At 35.5% G+C, this 19,882-nt stretch overlaps 2 protein-coding genes across 4 annotated transcripts in view; one reads left to right on the forward strand and one right to left on the reverse strand.

The window, feature by feature from the left end:
* The window catches only part of LOC663070 (metabotropic glutamate receptor 7), a 61,178-nt gene extending 49,790 nt beyond the window's left edge, over positions 1-11,388 (reverse strand). The window contains exons 1-2 of one of the 3 annotated variants that reach the window (XM_064359349.1): positions 10,841-10,980; positions 9,119-9,175 (exon numbers count right to left, since the gene is read on the reverse strand). Coding sequence is in view for 1 of the 3 variants with exons in the window: in XM_064359348.1 (XP_064215418.1) it covers positions 10,841-11,176 (336 nt within the window). In the remaining 2 variants the exon portion in view is untranslated. Of the gene's footprint in view, positions 1-9,118; positions 9,176-10,840 lie in introns of all 3 variants that reach the window. The other 2 variants (XM_064359350.1, XM_064359348.1) reach the window with 2 other exon arrangements.
* Positions 11,389-18,138: 6,750 nt separating this feature from the next.
* On the forward strand, positions 18,139-19,567 carry BORCS6 (BLOC-1 related complex subunit 6). The gene is made up of 6 exons (XM_961366.5): positions 18,139-18,336; positions 18,381-18,756; positions 18,809-18,990; positions 19,044-19,127; positions 19,177-19,253; positions 19,318-19,567. The coding sequence occupies exons 1-6, from the start codon at positions 18,259-18,261 to the stop codon at positions 19,361-19,363; spliced, it is 843 nt and encodes a 280-aa protein (XP_966459.2). The 5' UTR covers positions 18,139-18,258; the 3' UTR covers positions 19,364-19,567.
* Positions 19,568-19,882: the final 315 nt, after the last annotated feature.

A 19,882-nucleotide genomic window follows, 5' to 3' on the forward strand; every position in this document is an offset into this window, starting at 1 on the left:
TTCAAAAGGCGTATTCGCAATCAAATAGCCGGACCTCAAAAATAATTTGCATCACAGTTAAATGCCTGTCTACTAATGGTGGAGGCGCCGGGCCAAACAAGACCGTTGTCTAAACTGGCGCGGGTTAAACAAAATAACTACATGTAAATATTTTAAATTCTGTTTTCTTAATTTAAAGTATGAATATTGCGACATCTATTATAAAAGATCGGCTCTTGCATTAATTAAACGTCGTAAATCTACATAGCATATTCCGCTACCGACTGGGTTTTATGGAAGAAAAGTGGCTTATAAGAAATTTGCAATTAATTGAATTGGACTCGTTTTAAGTTTTTTACTGTGATTAAGTCATTGCTATTAGCCAGGACTTAATAAAAGCGCCACGAGTTGGGAATAAGGCGGAAAAAAGACGATTGCTACGGAGGTAAAACGTTGTGCAAATTTCTGCAAGCAATCGGATGCTTGCTACCATCCGGTGCCTCGCTTCACTTTCTTGGTTATACGTTCCTAAATTGTAAAATTCACTTCCCCTTTTCATAAATGAGAACAAAATAGTCGCACCTTTTCCAGAAAAATTTCTCTGAATCACAGAAATTGCAAGATTCTGTTTGTTCTACATCAAGAAACTGGTAAATTTTAAATAAAACTTTTACGACAAGTATGTTGCTCCGACCGACAACACGTAAATTCCAAATCAAATATTCATATCACACTTTCAGAATTTATACGTTGTCATGTTCCGTCCCAATTCGTATTTACCACCGGAATTAATGTAATTGTTCTAACACATCATGCCGTCAAAGTGACCACCTGCAAATTTTAAACCGTGTCTTCAGCGAAATCGGATTTATTACACGTGCCGCAAACAACTAAATTAGTTGTATCTTAAGATTTCGAGACACTTCTAATTATTCTAATTGCAGTAACAAGCGAATGCATAATTTTAATCCAAAGTTGTTAATTTTCCCTGCTTTTGCACTCAAAAACGAATTAATTATTCAAAATCTTATCAAAAATTCGAAACTGCAGTAAGACTATCTCAAATGTCTTAAACATCATAAATATTCAAGCTAGCGAAAGCACAATAGTAAAAGTTTTGAGAGGCCTCTCGACGAGTCCCGATTTTTATATCTTGCGATTAGAAGAATTGAAATGAGAGGCTCTTAATTAGATAACGTGGAGTGTTTGCAGAGAAAAATGAGGATCTCTGAGTGAGATATTGCCCAAACAGTGACAAAAACAGGAATCGCTCCTGCGGCCGCTGAAGAAACAAAAGTCTCGAAAAAGTGAAATATAAGCGAGTGCTTGCGGACGCAAGGAGCGATTAAAGTGCTACAAAAGCGGCGTGAAAATATTTTATTAAAATAGTACGGAAAAAATTTGACAGCGATTTGTCGGGCCATAACCACGTGGTGTGCGTGCCTCTTCGCCATTATCTCCACCTTCCTCGTCATCATAACTATTATTCCAGTTCCTGCGTCATATTTTATTTGCTTAAAGCCAAGAACGAATTCAGTAGCGCGACAATACTGGTTTGCAAACATCAATCAGAAAAAAGTCGTCAAAAACTCGCACAAAAAGATGGAGTTGTGAGAGGGTGACGCTGCACTCATCCTGTATATAAAAATCGAGATTTAAAGCTTCTCACACTCGCAACTATAAGACCCACATCAGCACAGAGAAAGGTTTCTGTATGGCCGGATATTTTATTTCAAAGACACGGCTAAGTTTAAAGGGTGTTTTATTTCAAAGGCCGGGCACATCAATTGAGATATTCAGTTTTGAGCGTGGAGCATTTTTGCTTCTGTTTTTTTAATTTAATTGAACGGAACCCCACTTTTGCAATTTATAAAATACTGCATCAGCCCTTACATCCCGCCTTATTCCTATCCATGTTATATCGGATTTTGTTATTTTTCGTGTAAGAATAGAACAAAGAGTGACATTAGGATCATCTATCATAACAATTGATATTTCCGACAGAAATAAACGAAGGTAACGTAGGAGCTGCACAATAAGGGTCCATTTTTAAAAGTGTATTGTGATGCCAACAAAAAATATGTAATTTTACATGATATCATTTTGGAATTATTCGTTCCTGAAGCCCAATGAGCATTTTGCAGGGCAAGTCGAGAAAGGCGTATCGTGCTTTGGTGTCAAAGTTTATTCTTAGAAGTTTCGTAGGTTCATAAATCGATAACTGCATGAGGTCCACGAGGCAATAAAGCACAGCATTGCCGGTTCCGTTGGCGGATGCAAAGTAATGGCCGAAAATAAAAAGGAAGTTGAAGAGTTATCGACGGATTTTTTATAAATTTGCTGTTTATTTACGGACGTTCGCGCACGGCTTTTAAAAATAATTTAAGTTGAAAGGTTGGCAGCAACTTTAGGATATCGAAGATGAAAGGTTTTTTGATGAGTCAGCTGAAACAAACAACCAGATTTTCGACGTCAGAACTTTACAAGTGTAAATCTCCCCGGATCACTTGAGTAGTATGTCGAAGTCCTTCATATCATGTTTCCCATCAATCGTTAAAAAGAAAATTGCTATTTTTTCACGGATGCTCCGCACTAATTGGTAATAATTGGTAATTGATTGGGATAGAGTTGTCTCCCCGAAAGAGTTTCTTCTAATTGGGACGCGAATTTGAATTGCAAACTGCAGTTTGATTGCGTTGAGAATTCTGTTTCCAACTGTGAAATCAAGTGATGCCTCGTTTTGACAAAAAAGCCAAACGTGAAAGGTCAACATGGGAAATATCTATAATATTCAAACAATATTTCTCAAAGAACTTCAAGTTATGATTTTATTGAAAAGTCAACATCCGTTCGGGTACTTTGAATAATGCCCAACTAAAACTCTTCAAAATTTGAAATTTATATGCACATTCGAACTTTTCACTCCAACAATGGAAATTACTCCTAAAAAATATGCAGAACGAATCGCTTACAGGAAATTACTTCTAACTAACGATAACTCCTTTTTTAACACCACAAATAAATCGTCAAAATTACCATATAAATGAAAACTACCTAAGGTCTCGGCGGCTATCTTGTCTTGCTGCAGAAAAGTGATTAAAGACCCTGACTGGCTCTTCATGGAGCATAAAATCGAGAAAAAATCTTCGTATACACACATTTTCCCGACTCATATGACGTGTCAAAACCTCCAACTTAATAATTAAAGCAGAGTTTCCGCTCTAATGCTGAAAAATCTCGATATTCTGAAAAATTATAGCGAGCATGGCTGCTCACAAAAAACACATTGTTAAAACTTTGTCAGAGTTCATCACAACTAAGAGAAGTATTTTTTCAAATAAGGTTTACGCTGTCTTGAAATTTAATTAAAATTTCACGTTTAGGCAAACCCGAAACAACAACAGCGTCATTCTTGTTGCTTTAAAACTAACGCAATTGTGCAAAATAAACACTTTTCAATTTTCTACGGTTTAAAAACGCCACCTAAAAATCTTCCAGTTAATTCGAATTTGTCGGTTTATATGCGTTCAAAGTCCTTTCTGCCCAGTGAATCCGTTCTTCCTTGCCCACTTGTCACACACAACAATTAATTAAGTGGATTGTTTACTGGCAGTAGCAAAACAGCCCGTAATTAAATATTGCGCTATCACTTTAAGAGATTCTTTCGTTTGTAAAAATCGTTTTGTGAGCGAAACAAAAGACGAAACTGGAAACACATTAGTCTAAAATAATTTACAAAGCAACTGACTTTAAAAAACACGGTATAGCAGTCGCTATTATTAAAATTTGACCACTGTGATAGGAACCAGGAGCCGGCGTTTGATTAAAGCTTATTGATTTTCGCGAGTGTTTTTATCGGACGCTTGGTAGTCAAGTAAACATGTTAGGTGGGGATTATCTCATGTAATTACAAACTCCCAACCAAGGAATATTAAGATGGGACCGAGTCAGCAATTGAAATTCCCCGTCTTTGCTATTAGGCCAAGTGAATTTAGTCAGTTTCTGGTTAGAGTCTCCTTAAAAGGATTTGTTTAACTAATTATGTTATGTCTTAACTATATGTTCATTTCCTACGTCAGATTAACATTAACAAGGTTGCCGCTTTAACCGCAAAGCATTCGTCCCAAACAACACAACAACCAATATTCACAATTAGAATTTTTGGCCAGACCAGACGTCCTCGGAAGAATTCCCACAGCACCCGAGAGAATTCACGAAGCCACCACGTGCTTGCGAAAGCTCGGGTGAATTAATACTGTTTTAATTTTCAACAATGTTTCAACATTATTTGTAATTAAAAAAGTTTGATGACTTCATTTATGCAGGGGTGATCATTAATAAGCGATTGTTCTATACTAGACCGGTTAATCACGCCCGAAATGAATTATTCATAAATGCGTAACATTTTTCAAATGATTACTTTATCATCGATCCTGCAATTTATGGTTCTAGATACAATTCGTATGTATATATTTATCCCCATACATACACAAATCAATAATTCCTATATGGGTTTAACGACACGGAAAGGAATATAACTTCCTATTTTTACTATCTTGCGGTTCCGTGTATGACAAATTGGAAGTAAGTCACAAAGAATCCTGTCCACGGGAGAGTATTATTTCTGTATATAGTATTGTAGAGCATTTTTTCAAATATATGGACCTGTCAAGTCCAGGCTTTGTGGTTATTTAAAATAAATTAACTTTTGTTAAGATCGATGGATTCGCTCAGCCGGTAAAATTTGCAATTGAGATTTTGGTAGTTTTTGAGAATCTTAAAGGAAGTGTAAATTTGAATTCGTACTAAACCGCAAAGACGTAATTACTTTCTTGACATAATTAGATTAAACGTGCTCGCCTTTTGGGTACGTGAATCTCTAGTCCCCTAAGCTCAAGGGTGCCTAATATTTACGTCGCAAATTTGCTTCTAAAACATTTATAATTTCATCTTGACATTTAATACTATTACATACTTTAAGCATGATTTTACGAGTCTTGTTATTTATCTCATTGCCGCCCTCAGGTATTAAACGTAATAAATAAAATTTGCATACTGTTGGGGTTTGGTTTCGCCTTGATTATTATCGATCTGAATTTCTTGTTTTTTAAGTTGGAAGTTTTATTAGAGTTTGGCGTAGCCATAAAATTCTTATTCAATGTGTCGTCCCATCACGGAAATTTTCTTTTAATGGTTGGCCTTTTACGTCCATATTTATCAGACAAATTGCTAAATAGATAAGCCGATCCATGGAAATGTCGTAAAAGCCAAATTATAGTTGTCAAAAGATTGAAACTTGCTAGGTTCGAATTTAGATCCGCGATTAGAGTTCGCTTTCGTGTAATTACACTGATTTGCGTTAACTAATATTTAAATTCGTTGATAAGCGCACAGAAAGTAAAACTTTTGTCAACTCGTTCAAGATTAATGCAAATTTTATTGATAGGGAAATCACCGCCATTGTAGACGAACCTTCATCACTCTATAAGAATTTAATTATAATTCATCTGTTGCGCAAAAAGACGGCTTTTTTTACCCTCGGTAATATTTATCGATCAAACGCAGGAATATGGTGTGATACAAGTTACTCCGGTAATGGAATTAATTTACGAGAAAATTTAGAAACGCATAAATTTTCAACAGCACAAAAATATCCAGAACATGCAAGGGGGAATTAAAGATCAGTTTACCTCGGTTTGCTTTAGAGCTGGAAATCTATTGCCGAGTAAATAATTCACGTCTTTGAAGTCTCTCTAACAATATAAACATTACGTGTATATACTTCAATTAGAATTCTAAGCATATTGTCTATTGTGCAATGTTGTAATTGCAGTAATCCACGTCTTAGCAAGCACATATAATTAAAATCAGCTTATGTGGGTAGAGTGAGATTGGTTCGGTACGTGTAATACGTACATGGGATGGATAATCCACATTTTAGAGAATCCACTTTACATATTATCAAGGACGAACGAGGCTCCTGGGACCGGGACATTCCCAAATGGATTGTTCATCCTGTTTACAGGACCAATCGCACTTTTGAGCTTTTCATAAAAGAGGTAGAATGTTTGCGTTTCATTTTTGCCAACAATCTAATCCTCATCGTCAATAACAATTTAAAACTTGTATTTACACAATCTCGGTGTAAAACTTCTAGAATTCGTGGACCAAATAGGGCATATATGTATAGTTAGTCGTTCACCTCTTCGAACAGAATAGACGTGTTTGCTTTGTGAAGTCCTCACGTCTTCGACATATTTTTTATTACGTTATGTGACGCTTTGTCACGTCCATAGAGATCCGGAAGTTTTACAAGTCTATCCAAAGTTGTGACTTTGATCATTATGCCAAAACTTTTCAATTGGCTCAAAATCAGGCAAAAAGTTGGAGAGTGCAGTTACAACAACCGTTCCAAGAAACAATACTAAATTTAAGTTCAGCGTTCGCAAGTTCGCCGACAAATTCCCAGATTGCGTGCTTTCTAATCTCCTGTAACAAATACCTGTTGTTGCAGACCCTTATAATATAAAGTCAAAGCAGCCGTCTGGTCTTATAATGGCTTCTGTCTTTCGGAAACTGTGTTGGAATCCGAAACTTTATGACAGTCGTAAGAGTCCGAAATGTTTCCGGTCACTTCCATTATTCAATCATTTATACAATTTGCCTGAACTTACAACTTAAATGAATTACTTATAGATTAAATTTATTACAAGCGAAATTACTGTATAAAATCGATTCGACTCGAACTGAATAAAATATAAACTCGAGTCAATACACACAAGGATGGTAAATTTATTTTGTTCCCCACAAATTAAAAGTTAATAAATGACTGCTACAGCGAAAGAAAAATGTGTTCCATTTCAAATTCGCTTGCAAAAATCGTGCCTAACATTTTAATTACTCAATGCGTGCTATTTGCCGACACGAATTTAAAATAATTCGAGTTTCCGTGATACAATGTTTCTTTTATGGAATCGGAAAAACAGATAAGAAAATACCCTTGAGTCTCACGTGGCGATATAGCAGTACAAGTTCGAAAATCGTTTTAACTTTCCGGATTGTTTTTCTTTGATATCTATTCATGCCACATATGGAAATAAATTAGTCTGGCTTTAATAAAAAATAAATGATCAGGGATACCGATTGGCGTCAAGAAAATTGCCAAATTCCCAATATTTTTTTAGTTATGAATTTTTTTAATTCCACTTTTGCTTTTGTGAACAATGTGCGAGAAAACGTAAAGAGTAAATGAAAATCTATCAAATAGGATAAGTTTGGGCATTTTTTTTAATTTTGAATTTTTCGGAGACAGGAGAAGTATTAACAATTTTTTTATTTTCTCAATTACGGCAAAACTATTGGGAAAAATTTACGTTGCCGTAAATTTCAGATAATTCAATTCGGACCAAACTCTGCGCCAGCAAAGGATTAACAGGACATGTTTTACGTTTTTGTATCGCTTGAATCTTTTTATCTGTTTCATTTGTACCATGTACTCGAATGACTCTATAAATTTACACTTTAATTGCCATTCCTAAGTCCTAATGAATATTAAGCTTTAATACACGCTCAAGTAATTAAAAAAATTAAACTAGATCTCAAACAGAATTTTAAAAAATCTTTTAAAGTGAACCATTTGGTTACGGCGATTTTATCTGCAATAAACCGCCACTGAATGCTTTTGTATGATTTATTTACGCGTATTTGTAAAATAGTATCGTACAGACGTGTCGGGAAACGTGTTCAAGTTCCAAGCAAATATTCACGTATGTGTCAAATGTTGGAGAGAAATTACCGACACATTTTGAATTTATATTTTGTTTTCATCATAAAGTTGAGTTTGAACAATCGTGACAAGGGCACAATATAACTTAAAGTTTAAAAAGTTTGTGCTATAAATTTGTTATCCAAAAGTTGATTTTAGGCAACGTTTTCATATTTATTATGTAAATTCCAGATATTACCTCTACGACACATTCATTTCCAGGTGACAGCAAAATGGCGCCTTCGAGGAGCATGCAGGCAAGCAAGATAGCTATGACATTGCTTCTGCTGCAGGAACTCATATTATTTTAACTGGCGGTTGCGTTCGATTAATTTAAAAACATTAATAGATTCAATCTTTTCAAACAATAAATATTAGTATAACGTTAATTGATGTTACAGACGGGAAAACAGGAAAAGTAATTGAAACAGAATTTGATTTTTTGCAAATAAATGTGATGAAAGGAAGTGAGTTTCTGTGTTAAGAATAGGGAGTAAATCTTGACAAACTAAAGTTGAAACCCGAAATCAAACGTTTTTCTTAGTTGAGTTAGCGAAAAAGTGATGCTGGAAGAATCGACGGAAAACAAAAAAGCTGTCTTGATCAAAAACATTCCCTTTTTCTTTGTTCTTTATCTAATGTTGTTACGTTAGGTAAAAACAAGCTGGATTAAAGGGTTAGCCCTTTCACCTTGACTTGTAATTGTTTCAGCTTTGGTAAATCATTACCAGTGAACTTTCAGTCAAACAAAATTTGTATCAATTAATTATGTTCGAGTTGAAACATTTATAATTGTGTTTGAAAAAATTCTATTGCTCCAGTAATTCTGCAAGCAAAAGCAAACATCCCGAATAAATTTCATTGTCCGTTCGGCTTACAAGTAAATATAATAGAAAATGAAAAATACGGCACGTCATAGAGGATATCCAATCAAACATTTATTATATTTTAGACATTGATTGAAAGGCTTAAGTTGCTTCAAACTATTTTTAATATAACATTATTTGAAAATATCATCTTCCTGTTCAAGGAGCATGAAATTGCGCCATCAACATGTCTCCAACATAAGTAATTTCAACGGGAGACACTTTAAACTATTTCTTTTCACAAATATATACAAAACCGGTTATTTTATTACAAAGTCCAAAATAAGTTAATTACAACGACGCGAAAAATTTAATTATCACGTTCAGACACTATTAACCACATAATAGAATCCATCCAGTGCAGAATCGCTAAATATTATCTACATAACGTGTTCAATACTAAAACGCTTATCGTTTCGTGCTACAAGTTAATAGAAATAAAATTTTCTCAAAAATGTGCTTATTTTTGCTAAAAGGGTTGTAAAAGGGTTGAAATCAAAACTCATACCTGAAGAAGCGTTTTAAAGTTTCGTCATCACAATTGCGGCTTTTGGGCGTTGCTACGCTAGAAAAAATGAAAAATACAATCCTGTACTACTTTATTTAGAACAAATCACAGTTTTTAGTACAGCCCTTCAGAAATCAATTAAAACAGGCGTCAAAGAAACAGAGTCAGCTGAATGTCTGAGTGTCATAAAGAAGTCGATCAATGTGCTGAAAATTTTCCGATTGGCTTGCCACATATTTCCTGCGACATGACTTGCAGCGATTTGACTAGGAAACTTGGGTTAAATTCTAGTTGCAGTGAATTCTCAAAGCGTCTGATTGCGTGGTAACCGCTTGTATTACACTAACAGTCGGATAATTTGTGGTGCCAAAAATTGCTGCAAAGACCAACCTTTGAGGGAAAAAATGGCACAAAGCCAGCCCCATTACCGTAAAGATTTACTAGTGCTAGTAGTTTTTTCTTGAATAAATTGAGACTATTCAAAGCCGAAAACCTGTTCCACTAATCTCGCACCACCTAACAAGCTTCCACTCACATTGTTCCACCTTAATCAGGCATTTCATCTTGCTGTTATACACAATCGTTTTGGAAAATATATTCAAGTTATGAAAGTGCGCTTGAAATATACAGCTTAATATAAAGGCCAAATTGCTGTTTTCCCTCTAATAAAAGCTCTTCCCGTTTTAATAAACACGTGTAATGTTTATCAAATAATTATTACAAGTAAACTTTGTGCTGCCGTGCCAGATTTGTTGCAGTTATTACGAACGAAATTAGCGTACGCTTTTCGCACTTTAAACGAATCAGATATATGCAAACATCTACAAGCTTTATTACATAAACATTGTATTATTATCCGCTAATCCAGCCATCGCGTAATAAAAATTTGAGAACTGCATTTGAATGTTGTACGTCACTGGAAGAGCAATTTGCATCTGAAAAGATGTATTTAGTGAAGGACAATATGCCCTGTGTCCAGTTTGTACGCATATGAGGCAATTTCAACAAGGTTTCCTCGAATCTTCGATATCCGCCCGACGTTGTTTACAAATAAGTTAAAAAGCTGATAAAGCACGGGAGTTAGAGAAGAAGGCGTCTTATGACAAAGTTTCACTTCGAGTAAAAAAACTTTTTGAATTATTGAATTCTAAGTTTGAAGCTAATGTGGTAAGCTGGAGCTTTTAAATACTTAACATTGCAGACAAGCTTAACGAATGCGATCAAACAGCTGCACGAGACGTTCGCAAAACGCAATAACAAAATAAATGTTGCTTTATTTTTCAACAGGAAATTACACATTTTTGTTATTTTGGCCTTGGAACGTGCTTCAAATACCCAATCACTATAATACTTAAAGCACATAATGCGAGAGTCTGCACGAGTGGAAGGACTTTCTGTGAAACTTTGGGAGAGATATCAATTAGTTTTGCGATTTTGTTTTTCTGAAAAAAGTATTGCAAATATCCGGGAGAAAATTCGCGGAAGTGAATATCGCAGGAGACTCGTAAAGTTGATTAATGCAAATGTGAATATCGAGGAACATAACATCTGACATGGCAAATGGCTTTATTACCCCGCAGATTATTTGAATGGAAATGAGCATTATTCAAATAAACAGATAATTTTGGGCTGTTCCTCTACGTTTTGGGATAAGTTTGGGAGATTTCGGTTTGTTCTCGCAGAGCGTCTGCTACTTTGGTGGTAACTTCTCGGGTGCGTTACCTGGTTCATGTAGGAGCGGACGAACTCCATGGACTGCTCGAGAGCGTAGGTATCGCTGCTGCAGGAATCGATGACAAGAGCACCGAGGGTGACATTTGGGAGTAAGTCGGGACTCGCGTTGATTTCGTCGATGGCGTAGAGCATGGCCTCTAGGCGCTGCATGCCTTTCTCCTCTTTGACGGCGCCGCAGGGCATGTCGGAGCGTCCGGGGACCTGCTCGTGCATGGGGAAGATGCCGCCGAGGATGATGTCGCCCCTGATGCGGATGAGCTTCCGCTCGGCGTCGAGGTCCGCGTGGGCCGCCGCCAGCAGCAGGAGGAGCGGGAGCAGCCCCATAGTGCCCCGACACCCACAAATTTAAGCACCAATTAGGCCGGGATCGATATTAAATCGCAATCAAGTTTTAATTAATTGTTCAGTTAAGCGGAACACTTGGAGATGGTCTCATGGTGGGTCCACGCGCGGCTAGGCCAAAGTGCGCAAGAGTCCAGACTCAGATTTGGCGGCGCAGCGCGCTCATCTTAGGGCTCCTCGACGGAAACTTGCGCTAGACTGGATTTCCCTCTATGGAGGATTGGATATATAGGGGTTGGCTGGCACCTGCGTGAAGCAGCCCGTTGTCATAGAGATGGAACTAGAGCCGCGACGCCGGCGGCCGTCGGACGCTGCTCTGCATCCAGGCCTCTGGTGCCGACGAGGGTCACCGGCTAAGAGCCACACTTCCGCCAACAGATTGATTCATCGCCACCTCCAGACACGAAGACTCCATCTCAATTTCTTCAGACACGCGATACACCACACAACTACACACTCAACTTCACTTTCCAAACAAAACTACAACTTTGGGATCACTGATAATTCCGATTATTGCACTTACTTCAACAGGCTTCGCCTGGCAAAGTATCAAAACAACTGGAACTGGCTCCAGATTAAACATTTTAAAAATATAGAGTAAATCAAAATTAACGTAGTAAATTCATATCTTTCTTGGTCACATTGGTACGAATGAGCTGAAATTTTACACACTTACGTTACCTCCGTCACAATACAATACTATTTAGTTAATCACTTTCTAAGAGGGTTAAATAAAGTCTTAAAAAGAAAGAAAGCTACGATTAGAAAAAAATTAAAAGAGGTACTCAAGAACGTATCATCCAAAATACACAAGATAAGCCTATAGGTGTCTATAGGTACTATTCTTCATAGTACTATCTCTATTGATCCTGAAAATTACTTGTTGTATCCTAAATATGGTTTTTAAACATAATTTAAAATAAGATATTTTCTTATTTTTTTTTAATAATATTATTTTTTTTTGTTACTCAGGCTTTTAGTCTTTCAATCTCATAATTTCTTTGGCGCATATCGAAACAATTTTGTGCAAAAGGTTAAAAAGGGTTCTCCGATTGCACGAAGGAGTCCATAATTCACGATCGGTGGTGTTTTAAGTATAATTTAGTAGGAGTGGAAAAAAATAATAAAGTATTAGAAGCAAGAAGATATGTCAGTGTAAAAATTTTAGAACCAAGTAAGTTTATTGTATTCCTTTAAAAAGAGGTAATTTTTCTGCCTCTCGTCGAAGGAGTAAATGTAATGATGCGTTTCTTTCAGCTAAATTTACTTTACCCTCTGCAATGTAAAAACATCTATAAATGTAACGAACGTTAAATAAAACAGATAAAAGTTTGGCATTTTTTTGAGAGGGGGTAGAATTGGTTATGATCATGATCACCCAAAACCAAAAAACTAATTAGGGTGGACTCTACCCGAGGCCCCCACAATAAACAAACAAATTAAAAAATTAAAATTATTCTTTCTTTAGCTGATTGCTGAATCTTATCTACAGAACCATTTCCTTCAGGTGATGAGTAGACAAATTAATAAATAGTAATAACAATAATTGAATTATAATAAAGAAGAGTACCGTAATTTAGTGATTTTACATTTGCTAAACTCTTAAAAACTGAAAAAATAACACCATTTCTAAGGCGATTCGGCGATTTTTTGTCGTATTTTTGACAAATTTTTGCAAAATAATTACGTTCTGGATAAAAAAAAGGTTCCAATAAAACGCAAAAACGGCGTAAATATTTATTTTTTTGACTCAAAATATTAAATTTTTATTTCGGTTGCACAGATTTTTGGAGTTTTTGTCTCGAAAACGTGCTCGATTTTTGTGGAAAATTTTGCTAAGGCATGAATTACATCTTTTAAAAAATTAGAATAATAATTTTCGACACAATTTAGTAGTGACTTTTTGATTCGAGAAAATCTGTAAGCGATTCCGCATTATTTGCAAAGCTCATTTTTAACTGGAAAATTTTTAGAGTTTAATTTTGGCTTTTCAGTGGTTGCGAGCTCCCCACGCATTGCCCCCAATATCCCCTTCTACGATATAATTAATAATAATTAATTCCTGGTATGGTGTTTTTGTCCTGTGATTTGCAACATGACTAAAATAATTTTTGGACTTTATTGCGCCCTCTGGTGTTAATTATATACCTTTAGTTTTTAATTTAAATTTGCTGTGTTAGTAATTTCGACCTACTCAGTCGCCAATTCCAATTGATATTTTATATTTTACGGTTAACCTGTTTATTAAAAACGATGTCAACAAATTAAATGACAAGCATTCTAGGAAGCGCACAAAGCTTCACAACAAATACCAGGAATTGTAGTTTGGATGATGCGCACATCCTGGAAGTTGTTAGAAGTAAATTGATCTCGATTTTTGTAAAAATGTTTGCCCCAATAAATTTGTTTTTGCACAAGAAAAATATTTTCAAGTAAACAAGACACAATCAAAGTTACCGGTATTCTGGAATAAAGATGCAACGAAGATTTTATTCAGAGTAAGAAACATGTTGCAGACACTTTTATTGCGTTTGGCTTTGCAAACAATAAGAGCACTAAATAGATCTTTCTAAACCTTATAGAAACCTTAAAGCTACAATATCAATTTAACTCAATAAAGCTTATTGTTCGTACCTGGAGAAAGCTTATATTTCTCAATTTAAGTTTGTCTACTTTTGAAACAGGATTGCTGAAAATCAAACTTTGTGCTATGTGATGTTCCTACTACGAAAGTATTTAAACTTGACATCGTTGATCTAAGCCTACGAAGGGTAAAACACTAGGCAATCATTTATTTATTCACCCAAATTGCTTGTTAAATAACTTATCAATTTGTATCCTCACCGTAGAATTAATTAAAACATCTAGGACTACAAACAAGTGTATGTTAAACTTGGTGATACGTGACATCTAAACGTATTATTTAAGAGAAAGCTCGCTAATTATAATCCTTCTGAGTAAACAGTGTGGTGGCAATAAGTAGGTTTAATAACACTCTGTGAGCCTCATAAGGAAGACGTTTTATTTGCTTTATGAAGCAGGTAATCAAAAACGAAAAACCCGTTTATTAATAACACTCAATCTTTAATTCACAAAGACAGAAATGCTCCGCGTTTCAATAAATCTCAATAAAACCAATAAAATTTAATACATGATACTCTTTTGGAATAATTTTACTTTGAACAACGTTTCAGTAAATGGAGCGAAATTTAATTACGAGAATATATTTATGGGCCACTTCATCACTGAAGGATGGGCAAACAAAAAAGCCTTTTTGCGTAAAATATTAGTTCATAAAATGCAACGTAATAATTTTATGTGGAATCAATCGAATGACAATAGTATTTAGATTCGAATCTGAACCAAATACGATTCGGATGCTTCTAATTTTTTGAATTACAACCAGTAAATATTATTTCTCTTTACGGAATCCGAGTTTTGAGTGCTTTAAATCCGAATCCGGATTCAAATTTGACTCATGTGCAGTTCTAGTTATTGGGATTGTATTACGACAAATTCATAGCACTGTCTGGAGTTAATTGTTGGTTTAAGACAAAGCCTGTATTGCAAATATGTAATTGCGTATTAGATATTCGTGTACTTAAGCTAATGCCTGTATAAGCTTCTAACTCGCTGAGTTTCCATATCCACAAGTTGTAAAAAAATTCAAAAGCACGCTTGAGTATTTCAGATGTATGTACATTCATAATGTAGCAGGAGAAAAAAATCAATGGATTTTTAAATCCGGGACAGGGCAAACACAAGGATGGCATAATTTTTAAGTAAACCGCATTATTGTATGTTGACAATTATTTAATACTCGTAATTAAATTATAAATTTGTTTCCCAAAATTGTGGCTCTTGTAAATTTCTAGTTAATGTGGAGGTACATTTGTGTGTTCCTTTATGGGATCCTTGAAGTGGAATGCCTTTGAGTAGATCGAGTTTGGAGGTCTCGAAAATATGCCTTTCGCTGTCAGTGTCAGTGAATGCAATGGTCAGGTGAATTTCGTGGCTGCAGCAAATGCCCGTAACTTAAATCACAGTGTCCCCAACAAAGCAAACTTTGGAGGGAACACCTGCGCTTCCACCGAATTGCAATTAACTTTGAACCTACAACTGTAATCCTTACCTACTAGTACATTTAGCCGACACTTCACTTTCCTCCGAATTTAAACGCTGCAAATGGAGCCTCTTTAAAGTTAAACGTCGATTGGTCGTTTCATTAAAATAATCGTCGCAATTAGACAAATAGCGAGAGTTTTATTCAAAGTGTAGTGTTTTTGGAACTTTCACGGGTTTGAATGGGAAGGAAATGGAAAATTGAAAGGGTTAAGAACCCTATTTTTTGTACAACGTACGAAGTTTTTGCACTTTTCCGAATCTCCCGATCCTTGATACGGAAAACATCATTGGTCTGATTTCTAAGCCCCGAACTATTGGACGCAATAGGCAATAAGCACGCTCTATTTCGAGATACCTATCAGCATTTTGACGATTTTTTTCACTCTAATAGTTTCGTTATCACAACCGAAAAGACAAAATTTGCTTTCTCAAAACTGAGAATCCAAAATAATTCACAAAAATCATAAGTTTTACGACTTATTATGCAGGTAATTCTATTTTCCTCAGATCGTAGTTTTTGGCAAAAAAATTAAAGCTCTAGAATACGTTACTACCTAACAAATTATTTTACTATGATGTTTTTAAATTATTATAAAACTAATTGATCAAAATTTTATTATAAATGATAATGCGTAAAACGGAAGCAAATTACCCCAAAGTGTCGCTAACAACCATTCCAGAAAATCGCGAAACTTTATTGGAATGAAATGGGAGGCAAAATTTTATAACTGCAGTGAAATGTGCTAAGTTAACAGGATTAAAACCAAACTAAATACAAGTGTTGGTGCATGTCATGAATATGCGTTTGATGAATAGTGTACCATTTTCCAATTTAAAGGATTAAGTGATTTAATTACAGCGAATTGACATGGCCGTCAAAACCATAACGCGCAACTAATATTTTGTTAATATTCTTTATACAATGCTCATCACGACCACCTTTTCGAAAATGAAATTTAGTTAATTATGAAAAGTTGCTAATTAAGTGCTGGTAAACATTAATTAATTTCAACCGTTTACGGAACTTGCGCAATTTAAATTTAAATAATTCGTTTTGTATTTTGTGATGTTTACTCATTGATCTTGTTTACTACAACGACCACTGTTGGAAAATAATTTTTTAATGAGTTATTAATACTATTTAGCGATTCTCTAAGCGACATCGGTGTAATTTTGCAGAGTTCATCTTTAATGCGTAGTTTATTTTCATGGAAATTAGATTAATTAGTGGCTTTAGCAATAATAAATTAGTTCACAAGTTAGAATAGATTCAATAAGCTTCAATTAAGGCTTTTAGCGAGCATCTGCGTCGTTTGAAGTATATTTTCTAATTATGTATTTTATTTATTGTGTGATGTTTCCAAACGGGAGTTTTTGTATTTTACATACCGGAGGCAATTTTTCCATTTAACAAATGTACACAAGAGACAATTGCTTAATTAAATAAATACGTCATTTTCAATTGTACGGAAAATAATTGTTAGATTGGAACTTATTAAATAATATTAACATCACTTTTTTCAATTTTCGGATCGTGTCTCACCCAAATTAATTACCACTAGATACAACTGCGTAAAATAAATGAACGTTGTAGCAAGAGGAGCGTTAAATAAATGAAAGCCAAGAAGAAAATTGAATTTTATTATTGCCAGTTTGAATTTTACGCGACGCCGGATTGCATGTTGTCTACTATTTAAGAATTTTGTCCACTGAAAGATTAGAAATTTAATTTGTGTGTTACTACTCAATTTTATAGCATTTGCGAGGATTTTCCAAATAAAAAACTTATTCTCATTTTCTCTCGAGTGTAAAATTGGCCGAACTGCGCCCCTAATAAAACGAAAGCTCCAAATCGTCGAAAGTTAAGTTTATGACACCATATAGCAGCGGCACCCATGTTAAACAGGGAATATATGTATCGATAGGATATACCTCGATATTCTTGAAAACGGACATAAAATACCTAATGCTCTGCCCCTAATTCACGTTAAACAGCAAGCAGAGATAATGATAATCGCATCAAATATCTCGTTGATTACAACTGAGCTGTTTGCTCCACGGGCTGCACCTCTCCAGTGTATTGCTTATTGCATTAATAACAATAGGTTCTTGGTGCACGTTTCCCATACATGCCATAATATTCATAGGACTGTCTGAAACCTACGCCTGAAGGGCCCCATCAATTCAAATCAAACAAACATTCTATTTCCAACAATATAAACAATATTTCAGTCTCAATACACTCAAAGAGCAACATCATATTTCAATAATCAGCAGTTGTTGATATTATATGTGGGCATTTCTGCATAGAAATGCAGTTTTCACCCAAACAATTTTTTTTTTAAGTTTGTGATTGAAAACAGTAATGTGCACCACAGCAACATCTTGACGTTATTTTTAATTATTCCTATTCATTTTTCTGAAAAGCATAAAAAATTAATAATAATTAAAATAAAGATGTTAAAAAGTTCTTAATAAATTCTACACCAAAGGCTTTATTTTTCTATTCTTATCTTATTTTATTTTTGTAAGTATATCTTTTCTATTAGTGCTTTGTTTTTATGGCACTTACTCGAGTGTCTTGATCAGCCTTCCATAGGTTTAGACGTCTACGAAATACGTATTTAAGCTTAAAATTTTTTGCATATTACTTATTTATATCTTAAGGCATATCTTATAAAGAAGATTATAAGCTGCGCAGCTCATTATATTGACACCTTTTGCTTCATTTCAAAAAACCTACAACTTGGTGTGTAAGCGCTCTCTGTGGGTGGGAGCCCCAACCAGTGGTTACATCACTGATTGCGTAACCGATCTCACGGCTATAGGCAACTTTGAATACAGCTAAATCCAAGGTTTACGTCTGCACTAAACGTCAAAATCATGTTCTGACTGTGTTGGTGTCAAAAACAATAACAAAATATTGACTTTCTTTAAATATGGAATCTGAAGAAGGTTCTCCTTCGCCGCCCCCGCCTTCAGACCCGCCGCCCAGCTTGCCACCACCTTTGCCGGCTGTAAGTCCCACAAATAAAAATCTCTTTCTGTTATTGCATTACAGCGGCCTCGCAAAACAACCCCCCAACCCCCCATTCCGGTCCAGGAAGACAGTCATTTCGATAACGAAGCTGAGGGCGACGTTGACGATGAAATTTCGCAACAAATGACAGCTTCGTATAGCGAAATCTCATTCAAGTCAGGCGTGAGCCCCGAAAATGAGGCCCCCTTGTCCCTAACAATGGACCCCATGCCCCTAGCTGAGCATATACTGCAAAGGCCGGTCACTCTGAGTTGCGACAGGAATATTCCTTCTTGTAAACCTTTAAGGCCCCTCAATTTGGAGGGTACTGTGCATGTGGAGGGGAATATGACGCATTTTGTTGCTGAAGATTTAGAGTATAAAATTAAATTGTCTAGTCCTGTTACCAAGAAAGGAGGTGGGTTTTGGGAAAATTGAGGAGAAATTTTTCAGTTACTGTTTTTGCACAGACACACCACCTCTACCAGGTGGATCCAGGAGTTGCACTCCCAGCACCCTCTATAGACAACTGCTAGTACCGCAAATTGGCCAACTTGATCCAAGCCTGTTAAATGACCTGGAGTGCGAGGCCCAAAAAATGGCTACTTCGATTGACAATTTGACTGAGAATTTGTGCGGAATCTTACATTCTGTACCATTATTTTGTGTTTCTATGATCTTTTTCCTTATATTGTAGTTTTGCAGATTTCTTCAATCACTGCTGATAATGTAGATGTTTACAAAAACGCAGTTTCCAAAATGTCTGATGCTATGGATTCAAATATTAAAGTAGTGTGCTTTGATTTTTTATTGTATCGTGGTAATTTTATTTTTTTAGAGTATGTACACGATGATGGCAAAAACGGAAGAAGTTACCCAGGCCATGAAATCGGTCCAGGGTCATGCAGCTAGGATGTATCCTTTAATCCTTCATTCTCTGAACCAATATTTTACAATTTTTCCCTTAATAGTTTTACAGAAAGGAAATAAAAAGGCTGGTTGACCTTTTTGAAAGTTACGTTTGAAGAAGGTGCAATCACAAGAGACCAACAAAATGCCTAACAATAAATGTATTTCTTCTACTACTCTACAGGTTCACTCGTTGGCGCCGTTTTTACCGTTGATTCTTGATATTTTATGTGCTTGTTATTGTTAAGTTCACTGGAGGATTTTACTGCGTTATCAAATGTGTTCAGCTATTTTTATAAATAAAGTTTTGTCACCGAAAAGATGTTTGAATATTCAATACCAGCTTGAACTATCGGAGTACAGACGTGGTTTGAAACTCGGATGTCTGGGCAAGAGCGGTCTCTGGTCTAGTTGGCGGAACTACCGTAAAGAAAATTTGATTTGCGGTGATATGAAAGTTAATTTTCCCAAATTAAATTAAGTGAATATTTGGGATATGTTGAAAATTTAATATGCGAGAAGTTTACGGCGGGGTTATAAATCTTGTAATTACTCAGTGTGGGAGAATAGAGAATAATTGCGGCATTGCTATTTTCCGTTAGTGCAATTTTTTGCAAGTGTTGCGAGAAATTGCA

Source organism: Tribolium castaneum, chromosome 10 (assembly GCF_031307605.1).
Source record: "Tribolium castaneum strain GA2 chromosome 10, icTriCast1.1, whole genome shotgun sequence".
Classification (NCBI taxonomy): domain Eukaryota; kingdom Metazoa; phylum Arthropoda; class Insecta; order Coleoptera; family Tenebrionidae; genus Tribolium; species Tribolium castaneum.

Bases quoted from the DNA above. Each gene is read 5' to 3' on its own strand.
- BORCS6 (XM_961366.5), top strand. From the start codon at position 18,259: ATGGAATCTGAAGAAGGTTCTCCTTCGCCGCCCCCGCCTTCAGACCCG. The intron at 18,757-18,808 runs GTGGGTTTTGGG...GTTTTTGCACAG, and splicing joins TCCTGTTACCAAGAAAGGAG to ACACACCACCTCTACCAGGT. The intron at 18,991-19,043 runs GTACCATTATTT...GTAGTTTTGCAG, and splicing joins TGTGCGGAATCTTACATTCT to ATTTCTTCAATCACTGCTGA.